The 24,356-nt window shown below is 43.5% G+C and overlaps 2 protein-coding genes across 3 annotated transcripts; both read left to right on the forward strand.

The window, feature by feature from the left end:
• The first annotated feature begins 1,461 nt into the window (after positions 1–1,461).
• phf12b (PHD finger protein 12b) lies at positions 1,462–14,036 on the forward strand. 2 transcript variants are annotated; one of them, XM_041045915.1, is made up of 15 exons: positions 1,462–2,155; positions 2,461–2,642; positions 4,831–4,903; positions 5,025–5,481; positions 6,233–6,353; positions 6,449–6,581; positions 6,724–6,888; positions 7,199–7,342; positions 8,987–9,737; positions 11,108–11,212; positions 11,356–11,502; positions 11,650–11,745; positions 12,267–12,349; positions 12,439–12,577; positions 12,734–14,036. In XM_041045915.1, exons 1-15 carry the CDS (start codon positions 2,090–2,092, stop codon positions 13,234–13,236), a joined length of 3,165 nt encoding a protein of 1,054 aa, XP_040901849.1. In that variant the 5' UTR covers positions 1,462–2,089; the 3' UTR covers positions 13,237–14,036. The 2 variants fall into 2 exon arrangements, with proteins under 2 accessions (XP_040901849.1, XP_040901850.1); XM_041045916.1 differs by lacking the exons at positions 1,462–2,155; positions 2,461–2,642 and adding an exon at positions 3,665–4,003.
• Positions 14,037–16,222: 2,186 nt separating this feature from the next.
• Positions 16,223–23,910, forward strand: LOC121186961 (dehydrogenase/reductase SDR family member 13-like). Its single transcript, XM_041045917.1, has 5 exons — positions 16,223–16,361; positions 17,157–17,275; positions 21,026–21,149; positions 21,289–21,615; positions 22,480–23,910. The coding sequence occupies exons 1-5, from the start codon at positions 16,235–16,237 to the stop codon at positions 22,740–22,742; spliced, it is 960 nt and encodes a 319-aa protein (XP_040901851.1). The 5' UTR covers positions 16,223–16,234; the 3' UTR covers positions 22,743–23,910.
• The last annotated feature ends 446 nt before the right edge of the window (positions 23,911–24,356 follow it).

The following is a 24,356-nucleotide window of genomic DNA, read 5'->3' on the forward strand; positions in this document are numbered from 1 at the left end:
TTGATGACTTAACTTTCCTGAAGTGATCATATTCAAACTGTAAAGCTCTGTGATAATCCATTTGGAGGACAACTCAAATGTACTGTAACAGAGCACTGCCTCCCTCTGCTGGCAAGGGCTACATATTACCTATCATCCATGAGGCTGGGGTGTAGCTGAAGATCACCTTAAACAACCTGGCATTCAGTTTGGACCTTTATCTTAGACTCCTGGATTATATGGATCAGAACTTCTGTCACGTAACCCACCATGAACTGGATGTTTGTATTCTGATTAGAGGGAAAACTCAAAACTGAGGTGGAGTAATGAAAGTCATTTTTCCTGCTTATCTTTTTTTCCCCGTAACATCTCACATGTTGTGATAAATTCCTATTACAGTTTGTGAAAAAAAAAGACATGTATTACACAGAGAACTGTTACAGTGTGAGATCACTGTAACAGCTAGCTCCTGGTGCTATCCCTTCAGCAGTGTTCCTCGCCTCACAGTGGTACAGGTGGGTCATCAGTGCTAACTGGGATCACTTAGGCTCCATGTTTCCAGCCTATCAAATCCCAGCAATGTCAGTCACTCTCTCCCCACACAGGCACTATTTGGTCGTGCTGTGGTATTAACCTAACATTCACATCCACATTCATACCCTACATACTATGCACACACTTCAAGCTGTTTAGTTATTTTGTCATGCATTTATATGCGTTTAATAAATCCCTTTGCTTTGTGCGTGTGTTTCTGTTTAACACTAAACACGTAAATGATGAAATGAATGAAATTATTTAATGATCCAAGGTGAAAGGCACAAGCACTACCCCTAGTGGTGGTTGTGCTGGCGGTAGTGGTTGTAGCAGCAGTTGCGGTAACCGTGATAATAATAGCGCTGATAGTTGTGGTAAGATTTGTTATAACACCGTGCTATTATTAGTAGTAATAATATTTGGCTGCAGAGACAAAAATGGCAGTACCAGCAGTGATTTTGAAAATGCTCCTTTATTAGGGACGACTGAGCGTGGTGAAAGTGTGTGCTGCAGGGAACAGTGCTAATCATTCAGCTGTACAAGCAGCAGTAGCTTACAGCCCTCAGTATTACTGGTTCAGTAGTAATAGCTAACAGCGGACTTTGAAGGCATCCATTCAATTCAAAAACACTTTATTTGTCCCCAGGGGGCAATTTAAAGGCACACAGAGTAGTTGCAGTAATCAGTAACGTTCGGTGGCAATACGGCTACTGACATAAGCATACGTTGATAATATTGTAAGTAAAAGCAGTATAGAGACAATACTAATAGCCAGCAGCGGGAGTAATGATATGTATCGGTATAATACCAATACAACAGTAGCCGGATACCATGTACACAAAGTCGTCGCTCCTCGTTACGATGTATGCGTCCTCGCTATTATCTATTTCCGTTCCAATGCGCATGCGCGCCTGGCGGTTCGCGGTTGCGCCAATTGGTAGAGGATGTTGCTAGCAGCCAGTGTAGATGCACAGGCTTTTTCACAACAATAACACCAACAAATTTTCATCTCCACGTACCTGAATTGAGGATTATACTTTCCGAACGCTGTCGGAAACCGTGCATTGGACCGCGCCAAGCCGAATTTCCTTTTGTATTTTTTGGCTACGTCTTCTGTTGACAATGGGAGCGGAGGGGTTTGCAAATTTACAAGGCTCCTTATTGCCGGAGCAGAAACAAGAATCATGGCTGGCCAGCTAGGCCGCAGATGGATTTTGTAGCCAGCAGCAACAGTCTAATAATATAAAACATTGTGTATTGGCTTGGGACTAGCACATAAAAAGCGGTGCTAAGCAGTCGGCGTTTTAATCACGCAGTTATCTTTGATTTTTGGTGTCTTCTGGGGCCAACAGGACAAGCTAGCGAGCCCGCTAGCTTCACAACCTTGACTGGTTGACGTCTTGCCTTCGTAGTTAGCTCCTTTAGCCAGCTAACGATAGCTAGCATCGCTTGGCAAGCCACCCGCTCGTCATAAACAGTAGGAAAAATACATTTATTGTGGCATTTACTCTCGCCGTTGTGTGCCTGGTAGGCACTTGTATCGCAAAGTCCTTTTGTAACGTCTGCTTCTGGATGAATGTGGGACAAAATGGAGACCCCGACGATTGTGTACGATTTGGATACCTCTGGGGGCTTAATGGAGGTGAGGTTGCTCTGCTCGAAGGCCGTGATTAAGTCAAACATCCCCTCATTGCTAATGTTTTAATGTATTTTCAATTATGTTAATTGAAGTTATAATGAGATTCATCGTAGCTTGTTGTCAATCATTTCTCGGCTGGCTAACTCAGTAGTTTGTGTTGGTAATGGAGGCCACAAGTTAACATTACCGCTCTCTCCAAGCTTAGCATGATTTGACACAGGCAGTATAGTGCTGCATATTTTCCAACTCTGTAGACAAACTGTCAGACAGGGCTACCGTGATCTTATACAACTGAACAACTTTTTCAGCAAATCCAAACACTGTTGGCGCCCCCGAAGTCAGAGGAGGTAGAGAAGAGGAATCGGAAGTTGGTGAGAGACGTCCGAAGGAGCGGCAGGGCCACCAACCATGACACCTGCGATAGTTGCCGGGAGGGGGGAGACTTGCTGTGCTGTGACCACTGTCCTGCAGCCTTCCACCTCCAATGCTGGTAAGTTACAGTCATCTGAACAAAACAGACAGAACGAACAGGGACATGTTGTGCATCCAGTGATGCATGCTGATGGTAAACAGGCTGTACCTTTCGTCTCCGTTAGCTGCCTGCATGAATGCTTAATCAGGGTTGTTCTCACGATAAAATTACATTTTGTTGTACTCGGTTTTGCAGAAATGAGCATGTGACACGTCACTGGAGTTATGCGAAGTAAATTTTGCTCCGGGCAGCACTGAACTAAAAAAAGAGATTTACTTGTCATCGCTGTTGTTCAGCACACATGCGCTACACAAAGCCGAGGTTATTTCAAGCGGTATTTCATCTTCAGCCATCGGTGGTTCCCCTCATATTCACACTGTATCCCCCTCCATTCAACTGAACCAAGGAGGGCGATAGTGAGCCCGGCGGAGCACTTTGTAAAGTTGAATTTTAGTCCATAGCGTTGCATGGGAAATGTATTATATGCCGAATTCATTAGCACACATTAACAAATTAAATCCTGCCTGGAAGTCATATTTCGAGCTTCTGTTGGTATACCCAAAGGCAATCATTAAACCAGAAGTTTTTTTGAGTAGAGTTTGATTAGCAAGGAGAACAAGGAGGTGCTAATTTGATCCGAGTCGGTGCTGAGTACCTTAAAGCAGCTAACCGTTATATTTGTTAAGTATATGGGGATTGTCAGTTGATGGTGTCTCGTTCATCACTGTTGGCCGTGTAGTTGCAGAGTGTATAGAGAGCAACATTTCATTCGTTCTTGTCGATTAAAAGCGTGTTAATAAACCGTAGAGGGGCTAAAAGAAACGTGTGCATGTAGCGTTGTGTGTGAAAGTGGCTTGAATCAGCTTGCAGTCGGTCCTCCCCTCCTGTTGTGGCTGCAGCTAGTGGAGCCATTGCTGCTAAAAATGGAGTCGAGACTGCCTCTGTTTACAATATGGCGACCTCCCTGCTCTTTTTTTTTCTGTTCCACCGCCATTTTACCAACCTTTAAAAATAAGCTTTGATGGGGAAAAGGGGGCTTCATAAATAACACGGACGAAATGTGTTGTCATTTTCTGAGATGGAGAAGCGGCATTGCAGTGTTTGTTGTAGACGTGTCGCAGAGGTCGTCTCTTTGTAGCAATTTCTCCGGCGGCGCTTTGCGTGGTTCTCCGTTAAACATCTGCTTGCATGATTATTTTAACTTTGGCATTTGGACGGGCTGAGTTCAGACTGTCACAGGAAAACGACCGGGCCCGTTTTATCTATATATGGTCAGACCCGTGAGTGGCTTCATCTGCTGAATCTGTCGCACATCACTGCATAATGGGAGGAAACTTGCTGCGTTAATGTGTATTATCTTAAAGGCGGTATTACTGAAGGTAACTTCTGATAGTCTTTGCATGTGAATGGGAGATGTTATACTGTAGACTAGTCCTGGCCTCAGATGCATTGTGCCCATTGTGCATCAATCAGGACACTGCCCTACTTGACTTATGGTAAAAGCTCTTGGCTTTTACCGTGGCAGCGTTTTCTGTCCTTTTGTTTGACTGAGCACGTTTTACTGTGAATTATGGTTAAATTTACTTTGGTCATTTAACTGGTGAACGTATAATTATTGTTCTTATAGATATATTTGAATGTAATATAAGTCTTTCCTTAAATTATCATAGTTTTCTGTGTATCATTAAATTCCTCAATGGGCAAACCGTATACTTGGATAATGCAGCAGTGTGTATTTTTGTGTTGGATTTCAATTTTTTAAGATTTCAGTTGGCAGCATATATAAATACACTTGAAATTGTGATTACTCTGCACATGTTTAATGTAATGTAATTATCTGTCCACTAGGTAGAGGTAGAGGGGGTTAATCTTAGAAATCCAACTTCTCCATCTTTCATCGTAACTTTCAGTATATATTTCATTAAATACTGTCAGTAACACTTGAATGCTGGATAAATAGCCTTGGAAAATGGCTGTAGCCAATGAGCTAGTTTTTGTTTAGAAAACCAATTACACGATTGGTCTTCTATAAAAACATTGTAAATGATCCATTTTTAAAACGTTTTTTAATCAAAATACATGGTGTAATTGTGAAGCATATCTTGACTGCATAGAGGGATGTTAAATGATAACTTTAATTAATTTTCTTAAGTATCTTAAGTATCAACCTGGTCACTTACAATTGTGCTTTATCTTCACACCACAGTAACCCACCTCTGAGCGAGGAAATGCTTCCCCCGGGGGAATGGATGTGTCATCGCTGTAATGTTCGCAAGAAGGTGAGAGGCAGGTCTTCTCTAACTCCACCACTGTTACTGTCATGCTCCTGTGGAAATGCAGAGAAAAGTATTTGTATGCTACATAGACAGATAAATCTGTGTTTTTGTTTGCTCCCATCAGAAGCGAGAGCAGAAGTCAGAACAGACCAACGGCTTACCGGAGAGGTCCTCGTCTAAGCGCTCTGCATCTCCAGCTGTGGAGCTGGAGCTCAATGCTGGCCCACTGCGGCTCGACGGCCTGCCTCCCGGGGCCGGAGCAGCGGGACCTGGTTTACGAGTGGCCCAGGTGCGCCTCTTGGACCGCCGGACCAGCAGTAGGCCGAGCAGCCGTCCCGGGACGCCCACCTCCAACACTTCATCCACCCCGACCCCCTCTGAGGAGCAGAATGACGGGGAGGAGGAGGCAGCAGAACCCGAGGATGAAGTTCAGGGTGCAGAGCTCGACGGTGCTACGCCAACCGCTCCGACACCTCGCCTCCTCAAGAGGCCCTTTCAGCTGCTAATAGCAGCTGCTATGGAGAGAAACCCCACACAGTTTCAGCTGCCCAGTGAGCTCACCTGCACCACTGCACTTCCAGGTCAGTCAGTTGTTATGAGTACCTAAATTGTCACTGTGAAATAACAGTGTGTTTCATCTTAAACAGCATAGTAAATTTGTTGATGATGTAACAACATGATGTAACAGCTGAAATTTGGCTTTTCAAACTTCTCTGGCCTGGTAACCAGTTTTTACATTACTCCTGTGAACCTGAATTTGGCATACCTTTGAATTTTATTTTTCAAGAGTACAAACAAATTGCAGGTTTTATACAGGTTTTATATATGGTAATAAATTGTGACCCCTTATTGGATCTTGATTCCAAGATTGAGAAACTCTGATAAAGAGAAACTTTGAGAAAGTCTGATATTCCAGAAAGCAACGAGAAGTAGATTACATTGTGGAAAGTGGATAAGGAAACAAAGTACTGCACATTGGTTATAAATTGTGTCCTGGAATGTATCATACAGCTTAGATGTTTGATAGATGACAACATAACTAGAGGTGACAGAGGGGTCACGGTCAGAGCCCCGAAGCTATGGAATGAGCAGCCTGAGGAAATCAGGTCAGCAGAGTCAGTGACCTCTGTTAAACCTTTTCTGAAAACATACTTTTATCAGAGAGCTTGTCCTGATTTGACTTGATTTTTATTGACTGACCTTTTTGTTTTGAAGTTGTTGCCTTGTGTGAGGCATGTTGCAACATGTGTTATTACGATCATGTTTTAAGATTACTGTAAGGATATCTGGGCTGGATTGTTCATTAGATGTTCCTGTTGTTTGGATTTCTAGGCAGCAGTAAACGGAGGAGAAAAGAGGAGCTGCTAGGGAAGCCATTCAAGAGGCCTCAACATGAACTGGATCCTAATGGTCTGGTCCCTCTACCAGTCAAAGTCTGCTTTTCATGCAACAGGTCAGCACTGCTTGATCACAGTATATACACAGATTCACACACAGACCCGAGGTGTTTTCTATCTTTCATTGATTTACTTATGTTTCCTCTTGCAGGAGTTGCAGGTTGGCTCCACTGATCCAGTGTGATTATTGTCCCCTCCTGTTCCACATGGACTGTCTGGACCCTCCACTCACAGCTTTACCAGCTGGCAAATGGATGTGTCCAAACCACGTTGAGCACTTAGTGGTAAGAAGCTCAGACCTAATACAGAGCTAATATAACTTTTTTTCTTTTTAACAAGGTTTTGTTCGTCTTTTTAGTTTGTCTCAGCCGAGATGGTGCAACAGAATAATTAGTTTTCCATTTTAAATGCTTGTCTGACATCCAGCTGAATCAGAAGAGCCTGAGCCTGTCCAGCCGCTGTCAGCTGTTCGACCAGTTCCAGGACAGGATGTCTCAGCATGCTGTCAAGTTGGACTTCCTGCGTAGAGCACATCGTCAGAACGCACCTAACCGGCGCACCACCTTCCAGCACAACAAGAAGGCCATCAAGGTAGACTAGCTGCCTCATTGTGGGAATGTAGACAGCCTAATAGTAGCATATTGTATTCCGTCTTCAATACTTCTCCAGGTGTCGGGGTTTGGCTTGCACGGGGGGTTGTAGATTATTTTTATGCGGTCAGTCCTGAATGCCTCAACAAACTGAAATAGTTCAACTGAAATTTTAAGTTTGACCTAGGATGTACACAGATATGAGATTGGCAGGGTACCCACACGCAGTCAAAGTTCAAGGACGTAAGAGCATGTTTGGAAAATTTAACTTAAAACACTTATTATTTCTAACAAACACTGTTTGGTCTCAGGTGCCAGATGCCATCAAGTCCCAATACCAGAATCCTCCCCCCATGCTGCTTCCTGCAGGAGTGCACCAGTTGGAACTGGTTTGTAGCGGTGTTCCTGACCATCAGCCCTCAAAGCATCTCACCTCCGAGGCCGATCAGCAGGAGGTAGGCAGAAGAAAAGAGGGACTGCACATATTTTTGTTTTCTACATTTCTGCACTGTTCATTTTGAATTTGAAAGTTTGGTTCTATAAAATTCTCTGGCCTGTATAGATAGTCAGTTCTCAGAGGTGTGTGTTGAATTACCCCCTCCCCCCCCGGCTGTGTTGGCAGGTGCTGCACAAAGCGCAAGAAGTGCAACCCTGTATAATCATAACCTCACTTTGCATACATAGCTTCCTGTACCCTTAGCAGTTGCAGGCCTGATAAGCACTTTCTCTGCAGTGGCAGTAAACACCATAGATGGGCCTGCTGATAAGGCTGATGAACAGTAATGATAACTGTGTAAATAGGAATGGCTACAACTGTGTACTGACCCTTCACCACAGACACACACCAGAGAGACCAGGTATCCACAAAGAGCTTTCTCAGATATGTTAATAAAGGAGGCTCAAGCTCAGAGGACATGAGGAAACCTATCTGTTAATGTGATGAGACAACTATACAAGATCTTTTCAATTAACAAAGATTTAATGAATCATTAATTAGCTGACTTTAAAGCATAAATCTAAGCCAATCTCAACCACTGTTTGTAAGAGAGTAACACTCACAGTCCCATACCCAAATACAGATGTCTCAGTTTACCTTAACTTTCTTTCAGGTGCAAAGATCTCGTACCCTCATGATCATAAAGTGAACTGTAAAGTAAAGTAAACCTCAAAAGGAAGCAGAAGATATTGGTGGTGTTCCTAAAAGTCTCTTGTTGTTCTTATGCCTGCTGTCAGCTGGTTAAGAGAATCAAACAGACTCAGTGCACTCAACTGATTAAGGTTGATAAGTCATCATACAAAAGAAAAGGAAGGGTTAAAAGGATTTGAATAGATCAGTTTAACAAATTAATGTGGACTCTAGCTATAAACACAGATACTCTTTTGGATAAAGGACAGAAAATAACAGCCATTTGCAGCTCCTGTTTTCCTTATCCCCTACAATAGTGACACTGTTCTACTATTTTTGTCACCTTCTCCCGACAGACTCTTATACCAAAATGCAGTTGGGACTATTTTGTGTTCTCTTCTTTGAGTAAAAAAATTCCAGTAAGCACAGTTTACCTTAAGCCTATCTAACCCTACGGTCTGCACGACTGGACTGTCTGCTGTCAAAGGTTGCAGTGACCCTTGAGTGTTATTACTAAAAACAGTTTAACGAGGATTCAGCAATTATTCACATGCATTTCAGTAAAAGCAGCAGTGCGGCGTGAAGGCATGTTGAATGAACGATGAGGTTTGCCCTGATCATCAAACAGCAGCTCCTCTCTTAAAGCAGGAAAATACTAAGTTAAGAGTTTGATTGATGGTCTGTTTTAATTACAGAGCCTGATATTTGTTGATTGCTGAAAATTCAGTGTTCTTGGGCCTCAAAACCAAGCTAAACTGTTCTTCGCGAGTTTTTTTTCTTCATTAACTGGTAGAACAAATAGTCCCCATAAATCATACTCGCCTTAAGTTAATCCAAAATATTGCAACAAAAGAAAACTGATGGTATTGTTTCTTTCTGTGATATAAATGTCTCCATTACATAGGCCAGGCTTCTGTAAAGGATTGATAGTTGCTTCTTATGTAATGAAACATGCTTCTGCTTTGTTGAACAGTGGCTTCAGGATGTCATTGCCCTCCAGTGCAGCATCATGCGACACCTATCCATCAAGCAGAAGGGTTCATCCACAGCATCCACCCTGTCATCGGTAACATCGTCAGCAGAGTCGCCGTCTGAGCAGAAAGCCAGTGCTAAATCATGTGTAACATCAGAGGACATGAAAACTCAGGCATCTTTAGGAAGGACTTCTTCCCCTGACCTGTGCTCTAAACCCTGCAGTACACCTGATGACCCCCAGGGGGCATCTCTTTCAAGGGACACCCCAGCAGAGCTGGGTGTTTGTAAATGCAGCGTGACACCGTGTCAGAACTGTAGGAAACCCAACGGACCTCTAGCAGAGGAGTGTCAGCCTCCCAAAGCTAATGGACCTGTAGACTGTAACAGTTCCTCGGACTCCTGCAGGCAGGTGGAGCTGCTGCACAGGGTGAAGCCCAGTACAACACCCCCAGACTCAGCTCCTACCTCTGGTCTGGTGAACCACATAGGTGCAGAAACGGTTAAAAAGGAGCCCGAAAGCACTACAGAGGCGTGCGCTCAGAAAAACTGCCCTACTGCCCTGACGATATGGCCCCATAGCGGCCAGCAAAACCACAGGAACCAGACAGTGCTCCAGGAGGAGTGTATGACCAGCAGTGAAAAACCCTCCTACTCCATCACCAGCAGTGCCCAGTCAGAGTCAGACACACCACCTAAAGGCAATCAGGAGCAGAACTCAACCAAGCTGGGATCATCGTCACCTACTCCAGGTACACAGTCATGAGGCACTAGACCTCTCACCTCTGATTAGCTTCCCAGCAATTATTTAGATTCTCTGGGAATTTCATAAACTGTTTAACACCACAGCAGGCTGAGTGTTCACTTTGTGGCTACTAATTCTGCTACTAATGATTTATTGATACATGTATTTTTATTCATTATTTACTCTTAATTGACATTCTGTCATGTTGAATGGAAGTTTTGAACAGTTGAATAGGAACCGTTTGGGAAGTGGTCGTACCGTTGTTGTCATTAGCTAAAGCAACTTAAAGTGAAGCATGTAGTTCACTTCTGGAAGAAATATATTAACACTAGGCCCATAGTGTTTGTTTCACCTGTCTCTGCCACAAAATGACCACAAGATACAGAGACAAACTGTGTCTGGGGAAAAACCAGATAAAAATGATGAAATGACAAAGTGATTTAGACTAACGTATGAACCAGTGAATAAGTTGTATAACAGTCTTTCACTTAACTCTTTCACTCCTACCTTTTTCCCCAGTTTGATTAACTCTAAAGCTTACTTATTTGCTCTGAGACAGTTGGCAGATGTAGGTCATTTCTTGTCTGGCAACACAGAACCTTGAACTGGCCTGAAGACATTCATCTGCTGTCTCTGTTTCATCTGCCCAGTTTAAACATGGAAAGCAAGTGCATCTCGATAAATGGAGCAAATTAAAACACACCGCCAACTACATTAGTTATTAATGTTAGCACCCTCCCAAGGTCATTGTTGGTAACATAGTTTACAACTTCAGTTTTCTACCCTTCCATTCCTTTGTAATTTAGTCTATTATCTGGTATCAGCTCACCTTGTGCTCTGGGATATTGTGAAGGACATTTTCCACTGTTTGCTGATGTTTCATTGACCAAACGATTAATCAAGAAAATAATAAACAGATTGATTGATAAGAAAAATAACTGTAACTCACAGCTCTAATTGGATATCAAGTGGGAGGGAGAGACAGGCGTAGTTTGTCCAAATATATCAGTGCTTGTAAAAAAAAAAGATTGTAATTCCACATGATGAGGAATTTAAGAAAAAGGTGTTGAGTTAAAAAGGGTGAATTCAATACCAAACATAGTCTGATACTGTGATACAGCCTATGTAGCCTGTGACAAAGCCTATTTTTGTGACACTTGACATGTTGAAGAGTGTTAAATGAAGTTTGTGGTCTTTGCAGCCTGTTCGTGTTCAAACATTTCCACTCTACACTGCTCCACTCCACTGTCACTGAGACACAGGGCAAAGCTTTATAGCAGAGTGTAGACTAACAGATCCCTCATGTCAGTGAGCAAACCTTCAGATCAGTCTCTGTTCAATGACCACACGCTGTCCCTGCACATTTCTCCTTTACAGACATAAAGGCTGGACCTGAACTGATGGACTCTGTGCTGTCCAGCACTCACCCCTCCATCGCTAACCTGTCCAGCTGCATAAAGGATGGAAAGGATGCGGATGGAGGTAGGTGTGCTTACACAGTAGTGAGACATGGGAGTACTGAACCATTGTGGTATGGCAGCACTGTCTGTAATGAAGGAAGCAAATGGTATAATTACTTTCTAATGGTCTTGCCTGAATGTGTGTGTGTGTGTGTGTGTGTGTAGGTATCGAGCTGGACAAACTGGATGCAGAGATGATCAAGCTCTTGGCCTGGCAGAGGATCCAGCAGCTTTTCCCCACCAAAGGGCCCAGCACTCTGCTTCCCCCAGTGGCCAGCGATGCCCCCAAAAGCCCATCACCCCACCCTGACAGTAAGTACACTAACTTACCCCCCGAACCCCACTGTTCAGTATGTTTTACACATTTCATTTCAAAATCTCCTTATTGTTAAGGTTTTAGCAGTAAAATGTTTTCTGAAAGTGTTTCCAAAGTTTAAAAGCTAAACGTCTTTTTACCAGGTAAGAAAAAGGTGCAGGCCCGAGCTGTCTTCTACCCTCTGACAGGAAAAGGAGGAGCTGTAAGCATGTGCTACAGGACATTATACATAGGATCTGGTAAGACCTGAAGACCGTGTCACAGATTGTTAATAACTTAACAGTTAATACTGGTTCAGTATCAAATCTTCAGATGCTTTTATAATATCAACTGAAATGTGCCTGTAGCACCAATTATAGAAAGACTGTGAAATCTTGCCTCCCATGTTTTGCTCAGTTTTAGGCTCCTCTTTACTTATTCTTATACTTTAAACCATAGTTTCACCAATTTCAAGACAGGAAGCTTTTTTTTGAAGCAAAGTTCTTATATTCCAGCTTTGGTTTAGACCAGAGGTTTTCATCATTTAAGTTAAACAGTACCCACCCTCAGTGTTGAACTTGAATTTCAGTGACAGTTGATGCCTTGTACTAAAACTCATCTGCAAATGTCATTTAGACCAACATTACACAACAACACAACACTAAGTTGCATCTCTGTACTTGATGCCTGTAGTGGAGTAGCAGTGCTTTAAGGAGTTTTGCCATAAAACCACATTTTATTACCTTTTGTAATGCCTTTTTTTTTTTTTTTTTTAATAAAGGTGCTGACATGGACGTGTGCCTTACAAACTATGGTCATTGCAACTACATATCGGGGAAACACGCCTGTATTTTCTATGATGAGGTATTCTTCACCTCTGCTTGTTAAGCTCATGGATGTACTGTTGTTGTTGGACATAATATAAATGGTCTGTGTGTGTGTGTCCTTTTAAGAATACCAAGCATTACGAGCTTCTTAACTACAGTGAGCATGGCACCACGGTGGACAATGTCCTCTACTCATGTGACTTCTCTGAGAAGGCCTCGCCATCTCTACCCAGCGGCCTGGTGGCCAAAGTTCAAGGCATCATCCGTGAGTTAAAGCTCTGTGAAGTACTCATAGTTGGTGCAATCTGGAAGGTCATCAGCGAGCCTGAGTCTCACCTCACAAAATCAAACCTAATCCTACACATGGAGTCAAAACCTACAGAGGCACGTGTCTCTAAGTTTCTCTCCTTTCTCTGTGCAGGTCGCAGTAAGAAGCGTGAGGAGGGCGAGGGTCCCAGTTCTGTGGTGGGTTTGTTGCCGGCTGGTGGAGTGATGAGCAGCCATCCTCAGGGCAGCCCCGAGCTGTCGTGCAGCTGTAAGGCGAGCAGCTCCAGCCTGATCGGAGGCAGCGGGGCGGGCTGGGAGGGCACGGCCCTGCTCCACCACGGCAGCTACATTAAACTGGGCTGCCTCCAGTTTGTCTTCAGCATCACAGAGTTCGCCAGTAAGCAGCCCAAAGAGGAGCAGACATCTGCCACATCTGCCGGCAGTTGTGCTAGCACCACCACCGCCACCACCACCAGCAGCGGCAGCAATGCATGCAGCACCAGTACCAATACCGCCCCCAACTCCACCTCCACGCCACCACTACCGCCACTGCCCAACACTGCCACAGTGAGCAGCCCTTCCAGCCAGGATGAGGCCGACACTGAGACTGTCCCTCCCCACCAAGTGCCCGTACTGCACTCCAACTCTGTTCCATAACCCGCACAGGAAGTCCTGCCCTCCCTCCTTTTGTTTTGCACCTTTCGAGTCACAATGAAGGGAAAGCTGCACAGCTGGTTGGTCAACAGGGAAAAGTTTATTTTTTCATTTTTAATGGTTTATATCTTTGCATGAACTTGAAGTATTATTGACAATCTCTTCTGTTTTTGAATGACTGACAGTAACCTTCTGTTCACTTCAGATCGTTTGAGCAACATTATTTACCTTTGCTCAGTTTTTTATTTTTATTTTTTTTTTTAGCCAGTATATTAGTTATGTATGGTGTAACATTACTCTGTCAGTCACCCCATTTAGCACAAACCATTTATTTTGTAGTATTGAATTCCATACATTCTAATTTCTTTTGCTGCTTTTGCACCACAGGTAGCTATATATGTATGAAAACATACATGCTTATACACTATGATATGTATATATAATGTAAATATATAATTCAGTGCCTCTCAATTGGAGAAACATTGGATTTCATGTAGATTTACCATTTTTTGGTTTTTAACTGTACAGTTCATGGAATTTGTGATACTGTGTAGAGTACAGGAAGTTTTGTGATAAAACTTGTTCCTAGTCTGTATTTTCCGCTGTAGTCCATCTGTAAATACCGTATTGTTTTAGCACTCATTTTAACATCCTGTGCTGCTCTGTATATAAGCACTCTTTGTCTGTATCTGCTTGTCTGTTCAAACCTGTAAATACAGAAAGATTTTCTAAGAACAAACTCAATGGATATGTGTTCTGTTATTTTCAGGCTATTTTCAGGCTTTTGTGAGTCTTTTGTGGGACTTTGTATTTTGATTTCCCATTTTCTGCTTCAAGTCTAGTAAAGGTTAGAACTGAATACTTGAAAGTGTGTCCAGAAAAGCTTGTGGTTCATGTCATCCTGCTCTAAAACAGTGGCGTTGAAACTTTTTTTTTAACAGGACGCCATTTTCAACAACGTGAAAATGTCTGAGGGCCAACTGTGTTACCTGACATAACAGTCACATACAAACGAACTGTTCTACAACAGTTGGAGAGCCCCTGAGCCCTCCAGGAGCCTCCTCCAGGGTGACAGCCCCCAGTTTTCCACCCGGAGAACCGAGAACCTGTGTCTCACAGCGTGGAGGGCAGGAAGCGACCCAGCAGGAGGTGAGCCGTCCGCCTTGTCTCATTCTTCTCATTGATGTAGTTTGACCTGTCTCTTCCTTTCCTCCAACAGCTGAGCCTCTCCCAGCCAGAGGGGAGCTCCAGCCTCCAGCTGCCCACCTCTGGCCCACCTCAGGGCAGGAAGCTGCAGAGCAGGAGGTGAGTCGTCCACCATAAACACTCTGCTGAACTGTACAAACTCAAAGCTCTGCCTTCTGTGTTCTTATGGTGTTTCTTTAAAATACAGGAAATCTCTCCAGCAGGAGAATGCCAGCTGGTGCTTTTACAGCACAAAGTTCAAAAGTAAGTGAAGTGGATGGATTTTTTTTTTCTTATTGACAATATGACTGACCTGCGATTGGTCTTGGTGCTTCTGCTGTAACAGTGACCACCACCACACAGTCTTAATAACAATAGATTTTCTCGAGTAATGTTCAGTCATCTATTTACATCAGGCCAGCTAGACTTGGCATTTGCAGTCTGGCACAAAAATTGTTTGGTTTTCTTTGATGATATTTTTAATCATCCTTTGCCTGTAAGTATTTCCTTAGATATCCAAAGCACTCAGCTGACTCAGCCAAAGACAGTCTTTCATTTCTAGCTGTTTTTAGTAGTGAATGTTGTCTGGATACTGCGTCATATATCAGAATTAGAGGCTCAGTAAGCAGCTCCAAGCCTTGTCAACCTCACTCATTATCTCTGTCATCAATGTGGATGTTCATTCAGATATAAACATGTATTTACAGAATAAATAACAGATGGTAATTAAGACTTCAAATAATGTAGATATACCCTTGTTTTCTTGTAAACAAACAAATAGTATTGACATTCACTTTTTACATCCATGTATACATAACAGATCAAAAATAGTAATTATACTGTGAAAGTGTGGGCAGGAGTGCGTATTGTGTCACTCACATGCTCATGTAGTGACACATACTAGAGCCTGTTAACTGTTATGGAGTTGACCTATTGAAAACTCTGCTCTCCTGACCTCTAGTGGCTGAAACTTGAAGAACACACCTTGAATCATCTGCTTTGCTCCTGCTGTCTTCTTCATTGGTTGATGTCAAGTAGCCTATAAAAAATGAGCATCTGAATGAAATAAACCTTCAGGCCCAGACCTGAGAATTCATATCCTGTATAATATGTTGCCTGAAGGCAATGGTACAGGAATCTATGGCGTGAAATCTTAAAATCTTCAAATTACATCAAAGTGCCAAACAGGCCTACAAGTGTGACTAGAAGGTGAAGCATTCAAAGATTTTAATTCCGTTATCACGGATTTGGCTGCTGCTCCATGGGACCTTATGTATCTTGAGGATGATACTGATTTTGCAGTTGACTTTTACCAAGCTGTTCACTTAAGTTTAATAGACCATCATGCTCTAATAAACTTAAGAAATCAATAACTGAAAGGCATGAGGGCCCCTGAAACAGAGGGCATATCCTGTTGGTGTTGTCCTTTCTCTACTGACAATATATATTTTTTAATTTGAATAAGTACAGGTCTGCCTCTGTTGTTCCACTAACTCTAAACCGGGAAGTAAACCTGAAGTAGCTCAAACTATGGCTCGCCCTTCAGAGCATTTTTTTAACATTAGTGAAATTAATTTCAAGTTATATATTTTTCCAATTTTAATGAAACTACTCACTGTTTGTTTGTTTTTTTCGTTTGGGGTTTTTTTTAACATTTATTTTTAAAGGATTTATATTGAAACGATACTTCAGTGTTTAACCACAAACAGGAAAACCTGTTTGGTTCGCCCACAGAGATTTTATTTTGAAAGTCTTAGCCGGAATAGTGGTGCGCTTCTAAACAACTTGACACCAGTACGCCTAGTCCAGTGCAGTCATGTCGGTGTGGTTGTGCCTCGCAGCGGGAGCAGTTTGCTTTTACGTGATAGTGTACTACGGTGTGTTCAGAGGAGCGGGATGGTCAAGTCCAGTGAAGCTGAGGGGGAAGACGGCCATTGTTACGGGTAATGAGCCTCAGCTTTCAGCTTCTGCTAACGTAGCATGTAACTTAGCTTCATTCCCCATTCATCTTCATGTAAACAGTTGGAGCGTCGCTGTTTCCTGAAACTCTTCCCCCCCAGATGTGGTTCAGTGTCAAACCTGTACTGAATCACCCTTCACCAGCTGCAGTGTTACACACTGGTTCACCAACAAAGATACAGAAATTCAGTAAAATCACACCGTATTAACAGTATTAACATAAAGTTCGTCTAATGGCCGCTAGGTGGTGTCAGAGAAAAGTTTGCACTTGGCTAAGCAATTAAGTATACTCTGTGTGTGTGTGTGTGTGTGTGTGTGTGTGTGTGTGTGTGTGTATTACACTGTCCATAATTCTTATTTTTCCCATTACCCTTAAAGTAATGTACCTGTTTCTAGTTTCATAACTAGGCCTGTTTCATAGTTCATTTGTCACAACTTGTTTCTCTAAATCTTGTTTTTGTGACCTGGGCCACAGGGACAGATCACTATTGTAACCTATGACCCTTGGCCAGCTTGCTTCAGAGGAGATTAACTTCACACAATAGTACTATCCTCCTCCACCAAAATACAATGTACTGGGTTCAGCAGAGAACAATGTGTATTTTAATAATTGAACTAACTTTGTATTAAAATGACACGCTGCTTGTATAATCTTGTAGTTGGTTGTATTTGCTGTTAGGTAGAGCAGTATTAAATTGACAGCTGTCAGTGAGTTCAGCACAGCACTTTTGTGTCAGGTTTTGTTGAGTTTCATGTAAGTGAATCATTTTCCTCCACAGGAGCCAACACTGGCATCGGCAAGGCCACGGCTCTGGAGCTGGCAAAGAGAGGAGCCAGAGTGATCCTGGCCTGTCGCAACAAGGAGAAAGCTGAGGCTGCTGCTTTTGACATCCGCAGAGTAAGTACTCTTAGAAATAGAGATGCTGCTGCAAGGAAGACACTCTTTTGTGTTACAGTTGTGGTAAGAATTGTGACAATAGAACATGTAGTGTAGTTCAGATACTCTCCAAAAAGGATACACACAGTGGACACAGACATAGATGTGTACATACTGCACTGGCTGCCTGCTTAGATGGGCCATGTGCAGTCAGCTTGTACACTCTTAGGTTTTAGGCTGAACATGAACAGATCATTAAGTTTTATTTTTAATTGCATTTTTAAGGCATTTTGTCATCAGTATTGCTCACTTCTGTTAGTTACATGTTTTATAGTCAGACTGAGCTGATGTTTGTGACAAGATGGCGGCGCGTGTGCAACGCGAGGCACAGCGTCTCCCCAGTTTTTGCAAAATTGCAGTAGTTTTCCTGCTCATCTCGGGTCTGTACGGAACAGCTTTTCTTTAACATCATACACCCGACAGGAGCTTTTGGATATCAACCTACGCTTCTCCAACAGTTTTATCGCCGATCTTCGACTCATCCCCGAGATCTCCAGAACACCCGAGTCTACGCACACTAACCAGCCGGGCGGAAGACCTCGCAGGCGGCGTCGAGATCGTAAACAGAGACGGGGAAAGCGCGGAGGGCTAAGAGCTAAGCTAAAAACAACACCGCACCGGCTCTCTCTACCCAGCGTTTTCCTCGCAAATGTACGGTCATTGGTGAACAAACTGGACGAGATACGACTCCGCATCAACAGCTGTAAGAGACTTCTGGACTGCAATGTCATGATTTTCACAGAAACATGGCTACACAGCGGCATACCCGACAATGCTATTGAGCTAGCCGGACGCCACACACTCCGGGCAGATAGAACGGCAGATGACTCCGGTAAGACCAGAGGCGGAGGACTGTGCATTTATGTAAACAACGCTTGGTGTACGAATTCTGTCATCGTTGGGAGACACTGCTCAGCTAACCTAGAGTTTCTCATGGTTAAGTGTAGACCTTTTTATCTGCCACGGGAGTTTACCTCCACCATTATCACTGCAGCCTACATTCCCCCAGATGCTAATGCCAAGCTTGCTATGAGGGAACTTCATGCAGCCATTAGTAAACAGCAGACTGCTCACCCGGAGGCTGCATTTATTGTGGCGGGTGACTTCAATCATTCTAATTTAAAGACTGTGCTCCCAAAATTTCACCAGCATGTTTCCTGCCCCACCAGAGGAGACAAAATTTTAGACCACGTTTATACAAACATTGCTGGAGCTTACACTGCCTCCCCCCTCCCCCACCTGGGACAGTCTGATCACCTTTCTTTGTTCCTCATTCCTAAATATTCACCCCTCATCAACCGTGTGAAGCCAACAGTGAAGACCATCAAAGTGTGGCCAGCAGGGGCAGACTCTGTACTTCAGGACAGGTTTCTACACACAGACTGGAGTATGTTTGCTTCTCAGGCCACCTGTGGCTCCCATACGGACATTGACACCTATGCCTCCTCTGTACTGGATTATATCACCACCACCACTGACAGCATTACAACACAGAAACAGATCACCACATACCCTAATCAGAAGCCATGGATGAACAAGGAGGTGCGGCTCCTGCTGAAGGCCCGGGACACCGCCTTCAGATCAGGTGATGCACAAGCCTACAGTGAATCCAGAGCTAACCTGAAGAGGGCCATCAAAAAGGCCAAGCACTGCTACAAGCTAAAGGTGGAGGAACATTTTACCAACTCCGACCCCCGACGCATGTGGCAGGGCATCCAGGCCATCAGTGACTACAAGCCCAGCAACGTCACACCGGCAGCTACAGATGTCTCCTTCCTCAACAAGCTAAATGACTTTTATGCTCGCTTTGACAGAGACAACAAGGAGATGGCCACCAAGACAACACCCTCAGCAGACCATCAGCCCCTCATGTTCACCTCCACAGATGTCTACAATGCACTAAGCCGGATCAACGCACGCAAGGCTGCTGGCCCAGACGGCATTCCTGGACGCGTGCTCAGGGCATGCGCGGAGCAGCTTGCAGGGGTCTTCATGGACATCTTCAACCTGTCCCTCACCCAAGCGGCTGTGCCAACATGCTTCAAGTCCACTTCCATCGTGCCAGTGCCAAAACACTCCTCCCCAGCGAGCCTGAACGACTACCGCCCTGTAGCACTCACACCTATAGTTATGAAGTGCTTTGAGCGACTGGTCCTGGCTCACCTCAAAAACTGCCTCCCACCCACACTGGACCCTTACCAATTTGCCTATCGCAGCAATAGGAGCATAGAAGATGCAGTATGCACAACTCTGCACTCTGTACTCACACACCTGGACAACAACAACACCTACGCCCGAATGCTGTTTGTCGACTTCAGCTCAGCATTCAACACTGTCATCCCCTCCAAGTTGACCACTAAACTTGGAGAACTGGGCATCGACACCTCCCTCTGTAACTGGATTACGGACTTTCTGACCAACAGACCTCAGCATGTCAGGTCAGGCCACATCTGCTCCAACACCACCACACTCAACACCGGCGTACCACAGGGCTGTGTGCTGAGCCCATTCCTCTACTCCCTCTTCACCCATGACTGCAGACCTGTAAATGGATCCAACACCATTATCAAGTTTGCAGATGACACCACGGTGATTGGCCTCATCAGCAACAACGATGAGACTGCCTACAGGGAGGAGGTACAGCACCTGGCCACGTGGTGCGGCAACAATAACTTGCTCCTGAACTCCAGCAAGACAAAGGAGCTTATTGTGGACTTCAGGAGGGTGAAAAGAGGCACACACAGCCCCATTCACATCAATGGGATGGCTGTTGAACGTGTCTCCAGCTTCAAATTCCTGGGGACTCACATTACAGAGGACCTGTCCTGGTCCACCAACACCTCCAGCCTGGTCAAGAAGGCTCACCAGCGCCTCTTCTTCCTGAGGACACTGAAGAAGAACCACCTATCTTCAGCCGTTCTGGTGAACTTCTACCGGTCTGTGATTGAGAGCATCCTGACCAGCTGTATCACAGTCTGGTATGGAAACTCTTCAGTCGCTGACCGAAAGGCACTGCAGCGGGTGGTGAAAACTGCCCAACGCATAACTGGGACTCCACTTCCCTCCATTGAGGAGGTCCAGAGAAAACGCTGTCTGCGACGAGCTCGCAACATTCTCAAGGACTCCTCTCACCCTGCAAATGGTCTGTTTAACCTCCTGCCCTCCAGGAGACGCTTCAGGAGCCTCCGCACAAGAACCAGCAGACTCAGGAACAGCTTTTTCCCCACAGCTGTTTCCTTATTGAACTTAGCCCCCCTGTAACCCCCCACCTCCACCTCCCACACCAACCCTGCCCCCCGACGACATCCCCCCCCATTACCCACACACACCAACCATACTCCTCACACCACCCACTTTTCTTCTCTATATAGTGTACATATATTCATAAATCCATCTATATAGTAAGTTCATATTACCTGTATATCTGTACATACACTTAGATACATAATGCATCTGTATAGTATGTTCATAATACTTATTTAACTGTACATACTGTTATAAAACACTCATCTGTATATCATGTTTATATATATTCATATATGTATATATCTAATGTGAATACTGTACATATTGCACTTTTTTTGCCATATCCTGCACTTGCTGCTTTTGCACTTCTGGTTAGATGCTAACTGCATTTCGTTACCCTGTCCCTGTACATGTGTAATGACAGTAAAGTTGAATCTAATCTAATCTAATCTTACGGTTTTTCAGGACAGTGGGAACAGTCAGGTGGTGTTTATGCAGCTGGATCTGGCGAGTCTGAAGTCTGTCCGCAGTTTTGCTGAAACCTTCCTGAAGACTGAACCCAGACTGGACATCCTCATCAACAACGCAGGTGAAGAAGTTTGAAATAAGATAGAATATTCCTTTCTTTGGCATATAATTAATTAATTTATTTACATAAAAACAAACCAAAAAAAAAGTACAGTAAGTGATTGAAGCAGCTGTCTTTGTACTGACTCTGTGTGTGTTAGGTGTAATGGGTTCAGGACGTACTGAGGAAGGCTTCGGCGTAGCGTTTGGAGTGAACCACCTGGGTCACTTCCTGCTCACCGACCTTCTCCTGGAGCGTCTGCAGCAGTGTGGTCCCAGCCGTGTGGTCACCGTGGCCGCGCTTCTGCACCGCTTTGGAAACATCGACTTCCCTCTGCTAACTTCAGAGAAAGATTTAGTGTCGGGTCAGTCTACCTGGCACAACTTTCAGGCCTATTGCAACAGCAAGCTGTGTAATGTGCTCTTCACCAGGGAGCTGGCCAACAGGCTGGAGGGCACCAGTGTCACCTGCTACAGTCTGCACCCAGGTCAGTGGCTATGATACATTTTAGAAGTGGATTTTCGGATGATGTAACATGTCCTCTGGCCGCTGTTTTGGAGGTCAGTACCAAGCTGGAAGAAAATTATTTTCACACACCTCTGCTGCTTGACAGTTTCAAGTCTGCTGCAGCTCTGATCACACCCACACTAGACCTTAAGGCTTTTACTGTTGTTTCTTAATACTAACAAGTAATGATAGGCAGCTAACAGATGCCAGTCAGAAGGCACTTTTGCAACACAACTGCAAAATTTGGTGGAAGTGTATAGCACCATTTTCAGACATGGACTATATGTTATATCTATTATGACTTTATTCAGACACTACATGACATATTTGAAATAGACACAGCGCTTGCACACATGTTGGCACCTGCTGTGTGAGAGGAAGCAGTGTCACTTCTGGAGCACAGAGGTAAGTTGAAAACTTTAATGGAGGCAGAACAGTGTTCACTGCTCTCTCACTGGCTTCCCTGATGGATTTTCACACTTCGGCTGAAGCCTCAGTTAATGACCATGATGAGTGCGAGTGACACCCGCCCTTCTCCTGTCACTCACCTTTTTAATTATTTATTAGTTTATGTTATAACATTTTATTTTGCTGCCTATTTTATGACTTCAGATTAGATGGCAACATCAAACAAGATGTTATGTGGTTACTGCCAGTATTTATTACAAAACACTTCCTATTTTATGCCAAAAAGTAAAATCAGACAGTACACTAATCATACCATACTGTGCTGCCACAGGATTACATTATGTGAGAACAGTACCAAGCAGGTCTTGCAGCTGGAAGAATAGACTACCTTTAGGCCAGGCTTCACATGTGCTTTCATCATCTCTGTCCTTCCCAGGAGTGATCTACACAGAGCTGTGTCGCAGCATGAACCTGTGGCAGCAGCTCCTCATGATGCCCTTTGCCAAGCTCTTCTTCATGGACCCAGAGATGGGGTCTCAGACCACCCTGTACTGCTCCCTGCAGGAGGGCATTGAGCATCTCAGCGGACGCTACTTCTCTAACTGCACGCTGCAGCAAGTGGGAGCCAAGGGACGAGATGACGCCCTGGCAAAGAAGCTGTGGGAAGTGAGTGAGAGGTTAACCAGTGTGTCATCATAGACTGAAACTTTTTTCAGAGGCTCCAAAGACTGTGTCTCTCTGTGCTTTATAGACCTCAGCAGGCCTCCAGTGTGAGTGTCCTATTGTAGGTCTCTTTTTCCTTTAAGGGCTGGTTTCTCATGGTTCTATACATGTATATTATTGTGGATCTTTAGAGTAAGATCTCTTATGTACATAACCTTACACTTGTGCCTCCTGTTTATCAAATGTCTGCCTATAGATCCAGCTTTCAAAAACTATCTGGACTGGTTTGTCCACTAAGGTAAATATGTTATGCTCACAACAAGCTCATAAGTTTATGGGCCTGTTGTGTTGCATGTTGTGTGTTTATTACTTTCAGAAAATAAAATTAAAGAAATAATGTAATTTTTTTTTGTCACTTAGAAGAATAAGTGCTGTTACTTTTACCACTGTTGGTTCTTAGAAGGATGCAAAAGATGGAATAGTGAAAGTTTTACTTTTAAAGTTTTATATAATTTTCTTAAATCCTTTCAGTTTTTTCTTTCTTTTATGTCCTGTGCAGGGTTGAGGAGGTGGGTGGTGGGCAGTGTGCTCTGTTTATTATGCTTTCATTCCCCAACAAAATTAACACTAAAAGACAAAAAACTTACAGTATGGACACTGATAAAAGGAGGGTAATTTCGGCCTGGTAATGGAGTCAGATGCCTTACGTATGTAACACAAGAAAAGAAAACACTCCAGATGCCAAGTACACAAATAAAAGGGCAAGAGGGCACATTGGTTAGAAAGTAAACATTTCCAGCATTTGAGACATGTGGTCCTTTTAACGTACATTTTTCAATTCCTATTACACTATTTGAAAAAGCAAACGACCAACAAGTATGGCATAAAATTGCTGCTGAGAGTGTCAATACCTTTATTTGTTGTTGCTATGGGTTTGTCTACACTCTGGTTATAAAAGACATGAAATGGAAAAAGCATATAATCCAGTAAACTAATGTGTAATATGTTGAGACATATAATTTTGTAGTAACTAACAATTTATATGAAATTAACAGATTTCATACAGTGCTTCTCAGTCAAATTATGTATACATTTTCAGCACATTAACTTTAAGGCTATAAAGAAGCAGAGACAAATGGTTATGGCATTTTAACGGAAGAGTCTGGAAATATTTTTTTTTAAAAGTACATTGTTTATAGTATTTATAACACTGTCTTTAAAGTTTTATTTTATTTATTTTTTCCCTGTAAATCTTATCCTAAGTCTTCATATTTTTGATATTTTTTTGTATATTCTGGGTGCCTGAATCTGTCTCTTTGCTGCTGTGATGGATGCAGTTTCCCCATTGTGGGACTAATGAAGGTGGATCTTATCTTATACGCACTTTGTTCATACTGGAGGTTGTTTGGTCAGCAATTTATGTGTATAGTTTACTCATATTTTTGTTTTAAGCAGCGTTTATGGCCACAAAGCCTTTCCTACCATTGAATTTGATACCACATACAAGGACATGAAGAGGAGATTTATCTCTGCCTCAGTACCCTCCTAAAAGACTACAGTTTTTGAATCCATTCAGAGTTGTCAGTGCACAGTATGCACACAAGGGGGCAGTAGCGTAGCACAGCTCCAACAGCAGAAACCACAGCATCG

This window comes from Toxotes jaculatrix, chromosome 9 (genome assembly GCF_017976425.1).
Source record: "Toxotes jaculatrix isolate fToxJac2 chromosome 9, fToxJac2.pri, whole genome shotgun sequence".
In the NCBI taxonomy this organism is placed as follows: domain Eukaryota; kingdom Metazoa; phylum Chordata; class Actinopteri; family Toxotidae; genus Toxotes; species Toxotes jaculatrix.